Below are 16,815 nucleotides of genomic sequence, written 5' to 3'. Positions count from 1 at the left end.
CACTTGGCTCTTCGTTTTCATTTTAATTGTTGCATTGTTGCTTTCATATTGTAATAATATATCACTTTACTTTATTCTTATATATTGCGTCACATATTTTTCTAAACCAATATATCAAATAAAAATTAAATTTATAACAATATATAATATTGTAGTGTAAAATCATTAATATTAATTAGACGAGCATAGATTGTGCTTGAATTTTATTTGACTAATATAGACTTAAAATATGCTTAAATATTGTGCTTGAACAATAAATGCCTCTAAATAAGTCAACTTGAGCTAATTGCCTATAACACGTAGTAATTTTTACAAATGTGAATTCTTAAAACTTCGAGTTTACCGATTATAATGAGATAAAAGACTTGGAATTTTTGAATTAGATTGGATAAGTTGATAGGATGGGTTGGATTGAGTATCCGTATGAATTTTTTAATAATTTATTTAATTGAACCGGAGAAATCGATTCAATCAACTAATTGGTATAATTTCAAAAATTTTAAAATTAATCCGTAATAAGTTGAAACATCGTTTTTATTAATATATATTAGTGTGAGATTTAAGTTCTTAAAATATCTATAGAGTGTAAAATATTATTTATGTTATTTTTTATTTGCATGATATTGAATATATGTAAAACATGAAATAATAAATATTTATTTTAAAAAATAATAACTAATAATTGGAGTTGAGTAAATCCGAAATCGTCTAGAATTCAAAGGGACTAAACTAGAGTCGATCACCGAATAAATATCCCCTCTACCATGCTTCTTCAATTTTGTTTTTCCCCATTTATTAGACGGATGCAAATATAAATGCCATCACCAAACTAAATGGTTGACATTATGATCCAAGCTAATGGAAATTTGTTTTAAAATGTTGGTTTTTGTATTTAAATTATTGGTACCAAATTTTTTTAATCAGATCAACCAATCAATTCATCAAGAATTGATTGGTTTATCTGATTTAATTAAATAAATTATTATTTCATAAAAATAATAAAATAATTTAAAATTAGAAAAATCTGGTACAATTGGTCCTTATTAATTCACAGGTCAATCGGTTCAATATATTCCTTTTAAATGATGATTAATTAGTTTTTAATCCAACCAATTGATCCAATCTAATTCTAACAACCTTGCTTGATACTCTATTTTAAGATATTTTGAAAAATCTTAACTAAAAATTATATAAAAATCAAATGAGAAATTTAGAAAGTAACAGTTTTTTTTCTTAAATAAAAAAAAACATTTTAAAAAGGATTAGTTCAACTAAATAGCCTTGGTTTGTATTCTAAACTCACTAGCCGCGTGCTTCCAATCTAGCAATTATCTTGCATAGGGGCGTAGCTAGGGGCAAATAAGGGCATTGCCATCCAACTAAATGGAATAATAACAACTTTAGTCCCTCTTAATTAAAAAAATTCAATTGAAACCCTTTTAAATTTTATTGATATTGTGTGATTTTCTTTAACACAACATATCCAAAATGGTCATGAGGTAAGTACAAGTTTTTTAAATACTTTTTAAATCAAATATTAATTAACATTTAACATATGAGCTAATAGCTATGTAGATAAAAAAAAAACTGGTTGAAAAATACTAACAAATTGACATTGAAATATAGGGATCAATGAGGAATATGGACAGTAATTTTGAGACAATTAGTGGAATTAATCCTTTTTAAAACGAATGTATAAATTACTTCTAACTAAGTGCTTGTAGTTTGTAGACACTAATAATAGTAGTAATATATATATATAACATTCTTTTATATGTAACTTTTAAAAGTATAATTTGAAGAAAAAAAACCTACCCAATCCATTTAAAAAAAAAGCTTTTGTCTCTATTGATAAAAAAATTTGCATAAATAAATAATGTTATTCAAATTCAATCATCAACAATATTATAAGAGGCGAATCAGTATGAAATTAGTTATGTCACTATTTTTTATTTAAACAGTTGAATTGTTATAAAATATTCTTTTTTAAAATATTATTCTAGTTAGCTAAGACTGGGTTCATGCTTGACTTTTTTTGAATTTAAAAATCGACTCAATTTAACTCGATCTATGAACATTTCTACATAATCGTTCATTTATAAATTATAGCAATAAATTTAAATACTTAAATTATTTCAAATGATTTTTTTTTATCGATTTTGATAATCAAAGTTCGGAATCTCTCCTTCGTATATATAAATATATAGATATATATATGAGTGCAATCGAGTGTTTTTGATGTAGCATGGGATGGGGAGATACTTGATTAGATAATGGGAGACAGCAATTATGCCTTAAAATGAGAGTTTAAAATGGGCGAGAAAGCCCACATGCAAATTTATTATTTAGAAAAGCTAAAAAAAAAAATCAATTTCATACCCAAAAATCAGTCAAATTCCATTTTTAAAAATATTTATTTTTTTAATAATTTCATTATAGATTTTAATCATATCTACACTATTTGATATAACATTTAAAGTTATCCATAGCCATAAACAGGAGAATAATACATTTCAACGCACTCAAACTCACGTCCTCCTGCATCGACAATAATGTTCATGCCAATCGAACTAATACTTAATTAACAAAACTACTTGTTTTAATGTGAAAGAGAATATTTTTTATAAAAAAAAACTCATTTTTGTAATATTAATAGAGTATAATTACATAATACGATTAACTTATATTATATTATAATATAAGATTTTTAAAATTTATATAAAAAAATTTAAATATAACTTACGACACAACAGAATGTACTTGAAAATAATATTGTTTTTCTATTTGTTTTGTTTGATGATGACAAAAAATAATGCATGTGTTGTGGAGGGTGAAAGCCTTGTTTGGGGGGGGGGAGCAAATTCCCTACTAAACTTTTTAACATAGTTTTATTTATTTATAGCTACATAACATCTTTTAATGTCATAAAAGTGACACAAATAATTCCGTTTTGCAAAAGATAAGGAGGCTATGTCTTTAAAGTTGTGTACCAAACATACATAATTACCTACACACTTCTCAGTTGTCATGCATAATTTAATTCTTATATATTTTTTTTAAATTATGACCTTTTAGGAAAAATAAAAAGAAAAAGAAATTGCACGATAAATGCGATATTATTCTATTCAATAAGAAATTTGATGTTGAATGGATTAGAAGAGGATTCATAAATTTTTAAAAGGGTAGAAATTAAATTTTTAAATTTTTAGAGGTCAAAATATAATTTTATCATCTATTAATTTATGGTTACATCATTTTTAAAGGGATTAAACAAGGGGTCAAAGTTTAATCTTATTATATATTAACTTAAAATTTTATTATTTAATAAGTGACTAAAATTAATATTTTTCATTTCCTAGAGAGACAAGGCCCTCACATTCTCTTCCTTAAATTCACCTCTAGAATACATATATAATTACAAGAAAGAATTGTATAAAACAGATATGTCATATTTTCCTGTATCTCTTGTCAATTATTTAATATCATTTTTTCATTTCATTGATACATTCTTTTGGTAAATTTTTAACCTAAATCTTAGACCCTAAATTTGGAACCTGAAATCTTAGACCCTCGACTTTGAACACAAGGTCCAAGATAAAAAAAATTATCAAAAATATGTGCCAATGACATGAAAAAATAGGTTGAAATGGCATTAATAATTGGTAGGGGATGCATGCTGATGTGACGTCTCTGTTTTATACAATCATTTCTCTTATAAATAACCAATAAATATCAAACAAAATGGAGTCGAGTGCGAAAAACTAATTTATGAATATCTCACTTAAGTATTTTTGGATTTATTGTATAATGTATTATTACATTGTATTGTTTATAAGTTAAATGTATAAGAGTAAAATAGTAATTTGGGACAGGCCTCGTCTCTATTATTTCAAAAATAAAAAATATTCTTTTTATAGAACGGATCAATTTGAAATTAATTGAGCGTTCAAAATTTTGATGATATATTGAATATTTAGTCATTTTTAATAACATATTAACAAATAATATAATTAGGATATATTTAATAAAGATATAATATTTTTTTTACTCTTAAATTTTATAATAAAAAAAAGTCATTTTAGCCGTTTATTTAAATTTTTGTCTCTTTTAGTCCTTGAATTTGTATTTTTTTTTATTAAATCACCCTTAAATGGATAGAAAATTTAACGTTTGTTAACTTTACTAATGTAATATACAGGTGTATTGCCATGTAGATGACATGTTAGTATTTAATTAATTTTTAAAAACTTAAAAAATACATTTTATTATTTTTTAGAATTATAAATATTTTTAATTTTTAAAATACATATTTTTATTTTTCTAAATTTTAAAAAGTTAATTAAATGCTAATATATCATCCACGTGGCAAATTAACATGTATGTAACATTAGCAAATCTTAATTTTTCTATTCATTCTGGGATGATTTGAGAAAAACACAAATTTAAAGGTTAAATAAAAAAATTAAATAAATATTAAAATGATTTTTTTAAGTTAATAAAAGGGCAAAAAAATTATAAGTATTCAGATAGATTCAAGTATTTAAGTTCAATTTCGCTATTAAAAAATAAAACAAATATAAATTATCAATTATCAATATTTTAATCAATAAAAAATCGAATATTCGTAAATATCGAAATCCGTATCTCATCACAAGATCCAATGGTAGATTTTCGAATTTAATTGTTTTTTTTTCCAAATGCAGAATGAGAATATAAAACGACAGAAACATAGGCAGATCGGAAATTTGTTTAGGTGTTTAATAATAATATTAAAACTGTCAATTTCTGAATTTGGTCCTTCCACGATGCTCAAATCTATGATTTAATCCTATACTTTAATTACGCATTTTGGTCTATCTACTTTTCTAAATTCGAATAGTTAACACCATGAGCGATAATTCTATGTCAGTGTGATAAGTTGGAATGAATATTTTAAGAAAAAAATCAATTTAGTATTTTAATTGGAATAGTTAACTATTTAAACTGCTCAATATGTTATAAAAGTAAAGAAATCAAATTATATCAAATCAAAAGTATAAGTACTAAATTCTAAATTTAAATATGATAGAAAGCCCTACCACAGATTGACCTAGTAAAAGTTAATTCACCCAAAAACATTACGTTTATGTCATGATTTGATCTTAAACTATACTCGTTTTTCTATTTTGATATTTTTTTTCCATTTTATTACTAGAATTATTATTTTCATGCTACCCCTTTTAAAAAAAGAAAAAGTTACCAATAAGAATATAACATGTGGTACATTTTTATTGCACATGTATTTTTTGAGTAAAATGGAGAAAAAAGTAAGTAAAAGTGCCATGGAATCAGATTATATTTTGTCTCGTTTATTAAAAAATAGACAAATTAGTCTATATACATTAGGTCAAAGAGCAAATTGGTCCTTTTTGTTAAAAAAATTGTCTATTTGTACTATTAAAAATTTGTGCGACTGACAAAATAATCAGACAGTGACGCTGTACCTTGTACAATGACCAATTTTTAACAATAGAAATAGATAAAATTTTTAACAGAATAACCAATTTGCTCATTGATCTAATATACAAAAACTAATTTACTATTTTTTAGTAAAAAAAGACAAAATGTAACTTAAAGGCCTCTATTATATTTTTATCGAAAAAGGTATAGGGGGCAAATTATGAATAAAGCCAAAATATTAATATTAATCTAAGCTAATCATTAATCACTGCCCCGACAAGAGTGGTCCCATTTAAAAAAGAGAACAAAGTAAAGAAGACCTTTCATTATCAGCAAATACCAAATACGAAGAAATTATGTACTTTTATCATGAAAAAAAGAGAAAAAAAAAGAAAAAGAAAAAAAGAATGTCAATGTCAAACTTAAAAAGGAAAAAAAAAGATGTTAACGTTATGCTATTTTCTAAAAAATAATTCAATATTAAATTAAATTATTAATGTTGCAGAAAGATTAAAATTATAATTTTTTATTTAATCAAATGTAAAAAAAATCTAAATTGATTCTTTTTTGGGGAGGGGTTAAAAAGCAAATTACGCATTTAGTCAAGGGAGCCGTGGCCGATTAGGGTTAAGTTTTGTTGGATTTAATTGAATTTTTTGAAAATTTTTGAACAGTTAATCGATATAAAAATATATGTATATATTTATTTCTTTAAATATATATTTATAATTATTATTTGAAGTTATATTTTACTGTATAAAAAAATTATGTTGCCTACACAAACAGGCATAATATATTTTTGAAAAAAATAAATTTTTATAAAGAATTTGTAAATTAAATTTTATTATTTTAAATAAAAATATTTATTTTTAAATCATAAATTTTAAATAAAAATGAAATTCAGTTGAATTAGAGTAAATATGATATTTTAACTTATATTTTGAAAGCCTAATATCAATTTTAATTTCTGGGTTTTTCTCGCTCAATCATGTTTTTATCCCATACATTAAAAAATTTAAGTAATAATATTTAATATATTTAAATAAATTTCAAATTAGTGCCTTATTTTTATGGGTATTTCTCTTTTATCACATGACCTAGAAGAAAAGGAATTTGGGGTCTCCCTTTTTTTCTCCCTTTACTTTTGTAGAACACGTTCTTTTCTCTCATCCCATTCCCTATCCCTATCCCCCACTCTTTACGTAACACAAAACTCAAAACACTAAATAAATAACTAAATAAAGGGTAAATTGCACCCAAGTTCACTAAATTATTGGTAATCTTACATTTTAATCACTCAACTTCAAAAAGTTATAAAATAGCCACTAAACTATTCAAACTTTTTCTTTACGTTGTTGAGTTGTTATTGTTCTTTTTAAAGTCTGGTTAGCGAGCTCCAAGTGATAATTCAATGATTGATACGGTAGATCAGTATCCATCGACGAGTAAAAAAATATATCTTAGATCTAAGTCAATCTGACGATCACTGTTGAAGATCGAAGAAGAAAATTGTTTGATTTTTGGTTGGTAGATTCGTGATAATTAAAGCTATTTCATGAAAAAAAATTGAACTGTAGAAGAGAAGATGAATAAAAGCTTTCAATTGGTACAGGTGGTGCGAACATTAAAGGCCATACAGTAATAATGATTTTAACAGTCCAATGACTTAAATGAAAATTTTTGAATATTTTAATGATCATTTGGTAACTTTTTGAAGTTGATTGTCCAAAACATAAACTTAATAATAATTTAGTGGCATTGGGTATAATTTACCCTTAAATAAATCTCACAATAATTACCGAGAAGTGTTGGGTGGAGTGAAGGCACATTGCACTCCAATAAAGAATGCATGTTTGAACGTTGGAGATAATATTGTTAGGAGCACAATCACAAATTTTGAATATGAACCGTAAAACGGATATAAAGAATACAAAAAAAAACTCACAATAATTATTATTCTTCAAAATCAATCTCAATTAAAAAATACATATACACAAATTGACATGTTATAAAGTGATGTTAAAATTAGATCAGATTGATTGAACTGGAAATCGAGTAATCTGATTGGTTAAACAAATGATATGAAATCAGATATAAAGTAATAAATCATTGTGAATCGATAAAAAAAATGGAAAAAAAATGGACATAGAACCAATTTATGAATTATTTAAATATTTTTTATTCAATGTTGTTGACAAATAGTTCATCCAATTGAACTAATAGACCAGTTCAACAATTGATTCGATTTTTACAATTATAATATTACAATCATATAAAGAATACTTAATTATAATATATAAAACAATATAAAAATTATAAAGTTAAAAAAATTATTTTATATATTTGATAAGAATTTCTCAACTTAATAATATTTAAGAAAAACACAAAATAAACTTTTTTTTAATTAAAAGTGTGAAATGCAATTTGCAACAAAAAGTAATAAAGATATGTACAATAGATCTTAGTTCAACATTTAAAAAAAAAAAAATTAAATCAAAGACAATGGCCTAATTTAGTCAACAACAACCCAACCGTCTTGAATAAATAAAACCAAAAATAGCTTTCAAATATAAAATTAAAAAATAAGTTAAAAATCCAACAAAATTAATCATAAATTATATATAAAAAATATTTTATTTACTCACATAAAAAAAAGAATTATAAAGTTACTTTTATTTATATTAAAAAATTAAAGAAAATTTATTAAAAAAGTTATTTTTAGGTTATATTAATAAAGGTTTTTATTTCGACCCTCGGTCTATATAATAAATGTTGATATAAATATTTATGGTTTTTTATTAATATTTTATAAAATACTTAATAAAAAAAGATAACACTGAACTGGTAACGTAATAGTATGCCAGCCAATTTTTTTTTTCTGCAATTATTTGGTCAAATAAGAACAAAGAATCATACAAATTCAATTAAAACAGAGTTCGAAAATAAAGTTTTTTTTTTTACTTTTTACTTTTGTTTTTTTTTTCACAGACGAAAACAAGAACAAAGAATATAAACTCCCCAACAAAGCAGGGTGGGAACGTATTATTCTTTTTTATTTTCCATTTAATTTTCTCAAAGTTTTCATTTGAAAAACTTTTTTTTTTTACTTATTTTTTTTTCTTTTCTATTTCGATCATTCCGTTGATTTCGGTAGCTTCAGATTCTTTTGTTTGTAAAAACAAACCCATTAAAATCTGTGCTTTCTCCTTTCATCTTCTTCGGCCATCGCTGCTACTAAATAAAATATATATACATATACTACATATATATATACATTTTTGTACAAAAAAAACAAAGATGCTCTATTTTTGAAAGGAAGAAGAGATGGGGTGCAGCTGAAAGGTTGAAATTCAGTTCACAACTCACTTTCTCCACTGTTTTGTTGATTCTTTAATCGGGTCGGGTTGGCGCCAAAGAAGGAAAAAACCCCGGAAAGAAGGTCTGGGATCTTTTTTTTTTGTCACATGATCAACGGCCATTGATGGGTTGTGTGAGTTCGAAGCAGACAGTTTTGGTAACGCCTGCTTTCGATCACTCAGGCGCTTTACGTGACAATGCGGGTGCCGCCGGTAGCTCCGGGACCAATTCGGGTCGGTACCGGATCGGGTTCTCGGAGTTCGAGAAGAAGCGGAGCAGCGGCGGGAGCAAGAAGAAGAAAAAGAATGGTAGTAACAGTGGGGGTGTGAGTGATTTCGGTGGAGGTGGGTTCGGACTGAGTGGGAGCGACTTGGGTGAGTCCGGCCGGGGGAGTTCGAGATCCGAATCACTGAGTTTGAGGTTGGGGAATTTGCAAAAGTATATAGAAGGTGAACACGTGGCAGCTGGATGGCCTGCTTGGCTTAGCGCCGTCGCCGGGGAAGCTATCCATGGTTGGGTTCCACTCAGAGCTGATTCTTATCAGAAACTTGAGAAGGTTATTTTGGAATTTTCTTTTTCTCTTTTCATATTTTTCTATCAAAATTTTTTGTCAGAAAACTTGTTTGTTTTTTATTTTTTATTTCACTTTAATGCTTTTATTTTGTAGCTTTCTTGATGTGTATAGTTTCACTTTCATGGAATTTTGGGTTTATTCTTTTAAAAATTTACTTTAAGTGTAAATTTTCATTATTTACAAACAATTCTTGCTCTTTATATGCCCTTTGGAAATCAAGAAGAGCCTAAGCATTTACAGCAATTTGTACATGTAATTGATTAGAGTGAGTTTTTTTCTACTGTTGATATACCATAGGCCTTCTTTACATTATACATAAATATTTATGTATGTATGTATGTATATGCCATGTGTGCTGAGGATTTTGTGATGCCTTTAACCTATGTATGAATATGTGTCCGACATGGTTTATTCATTTTTTTCCCTAAATCTTTTCATATATTAATCATATTTTATATCAATGTCTGAATTGGTTATAGGTACATATATTATATATATGTATGTATGTATGTATGTATGCATGTATGTATGCATGCATGCATGCATGCATGCAGAGGATTTTGAGATGCTTTTACCTATACATGCATGTGTGTCGGATACGGTTTATTCATCTTTTTTCCTTAAACTTTTCCAAATATGTATATCTATATGGAGGATCATACATCGTTAGCCATATATATATGTGAGTGTGTGTTGGACATAGTTTATTCTTTTTTTTTCTCAGTTTGACTTTTATAATGATCTTGCACATCAACTGTCTTAACAGATAGGGCAAGGTACGTATAGCACTGTGTTCCGAGCTCGAGATCTCGAAAGTGGAAGTATAGTTGCTCTAAAGAAGGTGCGGTTTGACAATTTTGAGCCTGAGAGTGTTCGATTCATGGCAAGAGAGATACTGATTCTTCGGAGGCTTGACCATCCAAACATCATAAAATTGGACGGGATAATTACTTCCCGAATGTCGTGTAGCATATACCTTGTATTCGAATACATGGAACATGATATCACCGGACTTTTGTCTTGTCCTGACATCAAGTTCAGCGACTCACAGGTGTGTTCCCTTTGCCTCTGTGACTAAGGTTAGTCTAATGTTCTATGATGGCATGCATACCGAACACATTGATGTTGAAATCGTATTTGGAATACCTAAATCTATTTCTTTTTCCCGAAAACTTGAAGATGAATGCATTGTAATGTGAGAGAAGTAGTGAAGTACTGTTTAACAATGAAAATGATTTTGTTTTGTAGATTAAATGCTATATGAAGCAGTTGTTATCTGGACTCGACCACTGCCATTCACGGGGTATAATGCACCGGGATATTAAAGGATCAAATCTCCTTGTGAATAATGAAGGAATCCTAAAGATGGCTGATTTTGGTTTGGCGAACTTTTACGGCTCTGGGCGCAGGCAACCATTAACAAGTCGTGTTGTAACCCTATGGTACCGTCCCCCGGAACTTTTGTTGGGTTCTACGGATTATACTGCAGCTGTGGATCTTTGGAGTGTTGGCTGTGTATTTGCTGAACTTCTTCTCGGGAAACCTATTCTGCAAGGGAGAACAGAGGTAAGCAAGCACCCTGCTAAAGTACATTCTTTGACACGAGTCTCAATAATATTTGTGGATCTTTTAAAATGCCAGTCCCATGTGTCTGTTTATTGAGTACTTCTTTCGAGAATGTTTGCTACTGCGACCGTATTAGAGTCGTTTCATCTGATGATTATTGCTTCACTTTGATCGATGATGGACCGAAAGATAAATTCTTGTTTATGGTGTTCTTGTCCAGGTTGAACAATTGCATAAAATTTTCAAGCTTTGCGGCTCCCCACCCGATGATTACTGGAAAAAATCGAGACTTCCTCATGCCACAGTATTCAAACCACAACAACCTTATGATAGTAGTCTTCGTGACGCTTTTAAAGATTTACCAGCAACTGCTGTGAATCTAATAGAAACTTTGCTTTCAGTCGAGCCGTACAAGCGTGGGACTGCTTCCTCAGCTCTTGCTTCAGAGGTAACTATGCCAGGCACCATGATCGTTCAGCCATTATTAAGCATCTAATGTATATTAATAGACTTCAGGTGTAGCGCCCCGTACCATGAATATTAGCCCACCACAAATGCCGAATTTAAGTAAATGCTTAGGTTAATTAAAACACATTTACATTTAGGTCCAGTGCCAACAATTGAAACAAACGGTGTCTCGTACAACATAGACAAGGCACATGAGAAATGCTTTTCTCGCTTCATTTGGCTGCATGTTTGGTGATTTCTAAAATAAAAAGTGTCTGATGGTGTTCATGCTATGTTCTGTGTATAATTAATCCATAGCATGGCAACAAATAACCCGAGCTTTAATACCATGTTACACGTCCATCAAAAAGCTATAAGCCGTATATAGAGAGGCCCAAGTTCCATTGTCATGTAACTTGCCTATATGTAGATTGCAACATTCAATGCTATACACATGCTTTGTGCAAATCTTATACTTCAAATTAGCTTAATTTTTTTTCTGTCTGCCATTTGCAATATTCTGATTCTTAATTTACAATTTTCAGTATTTCACGACAAAGCCTTATGCATGTGATCCATCGAGCTTGCCGGTTTATCCACCTAGCAAAGAGATAGATGCAAAACATCGTGAAGAGGCAAGGAGGTGAGAATTTTCTTCAAAAATGTGTGTATGAAGACAAAAATTTAGATAGCTTTTGTGGAACCCGGAACCTTGTCCGTGCCATCTGCATTAAATACTGTCACATTCCACTCCATATTTTCACAATTTTTTGTTCCGTTCTTTTCCCATTATTCCTTGTATTTTTGAAGGTATCATATCATTTACATGCACAAGCCGGAACCTAGTAGGCTAGTACTCACCTGAATGCTCATACGGCAGGATAAATATTGAAAAGAAAGTAATATCATTTAGTTTTTAAGACGGCTTCCCGAATTATTGGGAACCTCCACTGACATTGAATGGTTTGTTACCATGCAACACGGAAATGCTCGATGTTTGTGTACATGATTTTCTTGTTTTTCCAAGGTTTTAGAGAATATGTAAACTAATGCATGTTATAATACTTGACACAATGATTATCATCTGCAAGTTCCACTGCTAATGCACGTACTTAACCACTTAACACCGTTTGACATCATCGGCGATGAATTCTCAGGAAAAAGATAAGTGGAAGGGTTCGTGGGCCTGAAACAAGAAAGCCGATAAGAAAACCCCATGGCATAACTAAATTGGCACCTGTTGAGGTCTGTTATCTCTCTCTTTTCCTTGTCCCCCTTTTTGTATTTATTGTTACCCGGAAAGCTAATTTATTTTCCGTATGACATTCACATGCAGGATGCTGCTGCGCAAGCTCAAGGTTCTCAGAAAATTAATGGTAACCGTGTGCACAAAGTGAAGCAAAGAAATGCTACTATCACCGAGGGATTGACGAATCCATCTACTGATTCAGTCGAAGAAGCTGCTCACATAAAGCATGCATCCCAAGGTGATATTCCTTTCTCGGGTCCATTACAAGTTTCTACATCAAGTGGCTTTGCGTGGGCCAAAAGACGAAAAGACGATGCATCCAAAAGATCTCACAGCAGATCTATATCAAGAGGTCACCTTTATAATTCCTTAGAACCTTCTGCTCAGTTACACACACGAAATAATTGTGATTCAAAACGACATGAAAACGGGGATGTAATATATGGAGGTCGAACTGATTCTAAAGGCCATGATTCATATGAAGCTGCCAAGCGTGCTATGCAGAAACAGTGGAGCCAGTTTGAGCGACCGGATTCCTTTGATGCTTCTGACGAGTACCACTCACAAGAGTTATCATTGGCACTTTATCAAAGAGAAGAAATGGCGGCCAAGAGAAATAATTTGGTATGTCTGTAAATATTAGAACCCAAAATTACATCAAAATTTTGTTCTCGACATTGTTGGATTACTGCATTGAACTTGAATAAATTGGAAGCTTGAAAAGTTTATATGTTTGGCCTTATTGATATCCATTACATCGGTAAAAGTGTCATGTAGGCCCCGGTACTAGGAGCAGGATTGCATTTTGCCCTTTCTACTAAAAAATGAGCAAACTAGTTCTTGTACATTGGATTAAAGGGCAAATTGTTCTTTTCTGTTAGAAAATTTATTTTCATCCATTTGTATTGTTAAAAACTGGAGTAGTTGACGGAATAATTAGACAGTGACAAGTGGCATGCGATGTGTACCTCATATTGACGTACATGGACCAATTTTTAACAGCAGAAATGGATGAAATTTTTAATAGAAGGACTAGTTTGTTTTTTGATCTAACATATAGGGACTAATTTTCCCATTTATTGAGTAGAAGGGGTAAAATGCAATCTAATTCTTAGTACAAGGGCCTTCTTGGTACTTTTACCCCATTACATCAGTCAAGTATGGCAACTGGCATGCAAGCATAATTGACTATTTTGAACTATATTACCTATACTCGAGTGTGAGTGTTGGATGTTAGTATAGAAAAAAATGAGGTTTATCCGTGTACTTAAAGGTCTTTCGAGGGTCATATCCCGTACCCATGTCTGTATATGCATGGACATGAGCGCCGCACACAGTTACTTCAAGAAAAGTGAAGAGTCTGAGCAACATAGATTTTGAAAATGTTATTTTAAATAAATGGAAGCGTTGGTTTATTTCCATAATTTAACGGGAAACTACCTTTCATACCTATCACACAGAGAACAATGTGACTTTTGTAAATGTAGTCCTCTTTATTTTTCATGTTGTTCGTGACAGGATTACCAAGATGAAAGGGAAAAGGTCGAGTTCTCGGGTCCCTTATTGTCTCAATCACATAGAGTTGACGAACTGTTGGAGCGAAACGAACGACAGATTCGCCAAGCAATACGAAAGTCAGGGTTCCAAAGAGGTACGCGAAAAATAAAAACCGAACAACTTTTCTTTACCAATCTCTTTTCATCTAATATAAATGATTTCTGTTGCCATTGTTGTTTGCTGCCTTTATGAAATTGGTTGAGATTTATATGCCACTGATTTAGGTCCATTAAAAGAAGAAAGTAATGATAATTATTGTTGGTTTTAAACCACTTTATGGTTGACTTAAATACACACCATTTAAAGCAAGCCATAAGATAGAAGCTGAATAATGATGAAAGTTGTATGTACTTAAAATTTATGAGTTGATGTTGTTGAACAATGATTATGAAGCCAGCATTCATTTACTTATGTTGCTCTGACTTGGATGTTAGTTTCGAATGCGGATATTTTCAATATTTTTATATAGGGATAAAACAACATTTAGTCCCTGAACTTGGCACCTTTTTCCATCTTAGTCTCTGAGCTTCTTTTTGGTCCACATTAGTTCTGAAACTTGACAACTTTTCCTAGTTTTGGTCCATGTGATGATATGACACTCCGATATTGGGCCACATCATCACCTAAAAATGATAGTTTTTTGATAAACAAAATTAGGTGATAACGTGGCACAATCTCAAAGTGCCATGTTCAGGGACTAAATGTTGCATTATCCTTTTTATATGTATTCAAGAAGCACTTGGTGGATCATATCCCTAAACTCGTGTCTTGATTTGTGTTGAATGGGTGTCGGACACGGATATTTTGCATTGCAGGTAAAAAACATGGGAAGTAATAATTCTTCAGACATTCCCAAGTGCAAAAAGCCATAAGTTGCTGCAAAGGCCCTGGCCCTTGAATCATAATACCAACAACATCATCAACATGAATTTTGTCTAAAAAAGACGGAAAAATTGTGAAGACAAAACTGGGAAACTGCAATATGATATGGTAAAGCTGTTCATATAGAGCTTTTAAGTGGAAGAGAAAAAGGGAAATGAGGGCCCTGGATAGTTAGCTATGCTAATAAGTCTCTTTTTTGCAAAGAACCATGATTGATTTTTTTTTCCCTTTAAATTGAAGTTTTCTGCTCATTTTTTTGGATTAGCAATTGATTGAGAGAAGCAGTCTTTTGTATATTATAAATCATGATTAAGGCTTATATAGTGTTACTTTGGTGTTCACTTTGGGGGGTAAATGTAATTTTTGGCCCCTAAACTTTGCAATTAGGTCCACTTTGTGTTACTTATATTTTTTCTGTCCATTTTGGTACATGAGCTTTACAACTAGGTTCATTTTTGTTCTTAAACTCGGAAAATGCAAAAGTTTTATGATTTGGTACTTTGATATTATGTCACATCATCAAAATTTGGATGGAATTCAAGTTTCGGGATCAAGTTATTAAGTTTAGGCATCAAAGTGAACATAATCATCAAGTTTAGGGGCTAAAAATTATGTTAATATTTTTTTAGGCCTTAAACGAATGATTTTGGATATGTTATTGGACCGGTGATTGAAAAGGCAGATCAAGAGTTGGTTCGATCATATATTTTGGATTTAAAAATTAGTGAACCGGTTAGAACCGAGGAAAAATCAGAAAAATTGGTGAAAAACTAGAAAAATCAGATTTTTTTTTTACTTTTAATTAATTTTGGGTTGTTAATAAAAATTTCTTTTTTTTTAAAAATTATGTGTTAGAGCTTGTTAAACCCAATTTTAGGTTCTTTTATATCGTTTTTACTTAATTTAGTTGATTTGTGCAATGATAGTCATTTTTTTAAGACAAATTTTCTTATTAATTTATTTGTGTTTTATTATTTTTTCTTAATTATTTTAATTTTATTTTTTTTTCTTAACAAGATTGAATTGTTTAGTTAGATTGGAAATTGAGAGTTAATTTTCTAATTTGATAAAGAAAAATCTTTACTTAATCGAATATTCACGTAGAAGAAATATTTTTACTTGTAAATTATTCAAAAAAAATTGAGTTGATAATTATTGAGTTAAATTCCAACTATTAATTAAGTTTAATATAATCACAGTAATGCTTTATTCTTATAGCTCATGAGTGTAATAGTAACTTTTCATTTTAATAGATTTTTATATTATGAAATTACAATTTTATTTTTATAATATAAAGAGAGTTTGAACTAAATTCAAATAGTTACGAAAATTGATAAATAAGTTTAATTGAATTTGAGTTTGGGTAATCCTCGAACTTAAAAATTGATATGCAACTGAGTTTGAATGAAACATAAATTTTAAAATTCAAAATAAACTCGAGCTTGTAAGTATTTTGGTGCAGTTGGACTTGATGTATTGTAGGAAATAGGTGAATGTATTTGAGAGATAATTTTATATATTATTAAATGAATCAATTTAGCCTCTATACTATTAAAAAGAATAAAATAATACTAAATTATGATATAGCTCATAAAATAATACTAAATTATGATATAGCTCATATTCATTGCATAGGGATTAAATTGATCTATTTAATAACAAAGGACTAATTTGATCCAATCCCTATAATACAGGGACTTCTTAAGTAATTTAACAGTAGGAAACGTATCGAGAAGAGTCACGT

General features: G+C 29.5%; 1 protein-coding gene across 1 annotated transcript; it reads left to right on the top strand.

Moving 5' to 3' along the window:
- The first annotated feature begins 8,361 nt into the window (after positions 1-8,361).
- LOC121221058 (protein IMPAIRED IN BABA-INDUCED STERILITY 1) lies at positions 8,362-15,412 on the top strand. Its single transcript, XM_041101461.1, has 9 exons — positions 8,362-9,352; positions 10,137-10,421; positions 10,619-10,936; positions 11,157-11,384; positions 11,929-12,026; positions 12,541-12,628; positions 12,720-13,256; positions 14,151-14,283; positions 15,005-15,412. The coding sequence occupies exons 1-9, from the start codon at positions 8,921-8,923 to the stop codon at positions 15,022-15,024; spliced, it is 2,139 nt and encodes a 712-aa protein (XP_040957395.1). The 5' UTR covers positions 8,362-8,920; the 3' UTR covers positions 15,025-15,412.
- The last annotated feature ends 1,403 nt before the right edge of the window (positions 15,413-16,815 follow it).

Source organism: Gossypium hirsutum, chromosome D09 (assembly GCF_007990345.1).
Source record: "Gossypium hirsutum isolate 1008001.06 chromosome D09, Gossypium_hirsutum_v2.1, whole genome shotgun sequence".
In the NCBI taxonomy this organism is placed as follows: domain Eukaryota; kingdom Viridiplantae; phylum Streptophyta; class Magnoliopsida; order Malvales; family Malvaceae; genus Gossypium; species Gossypium hirsutum.
This window is presented reverse-complemented; position numbering and strand designations above follow the sequence as displayed.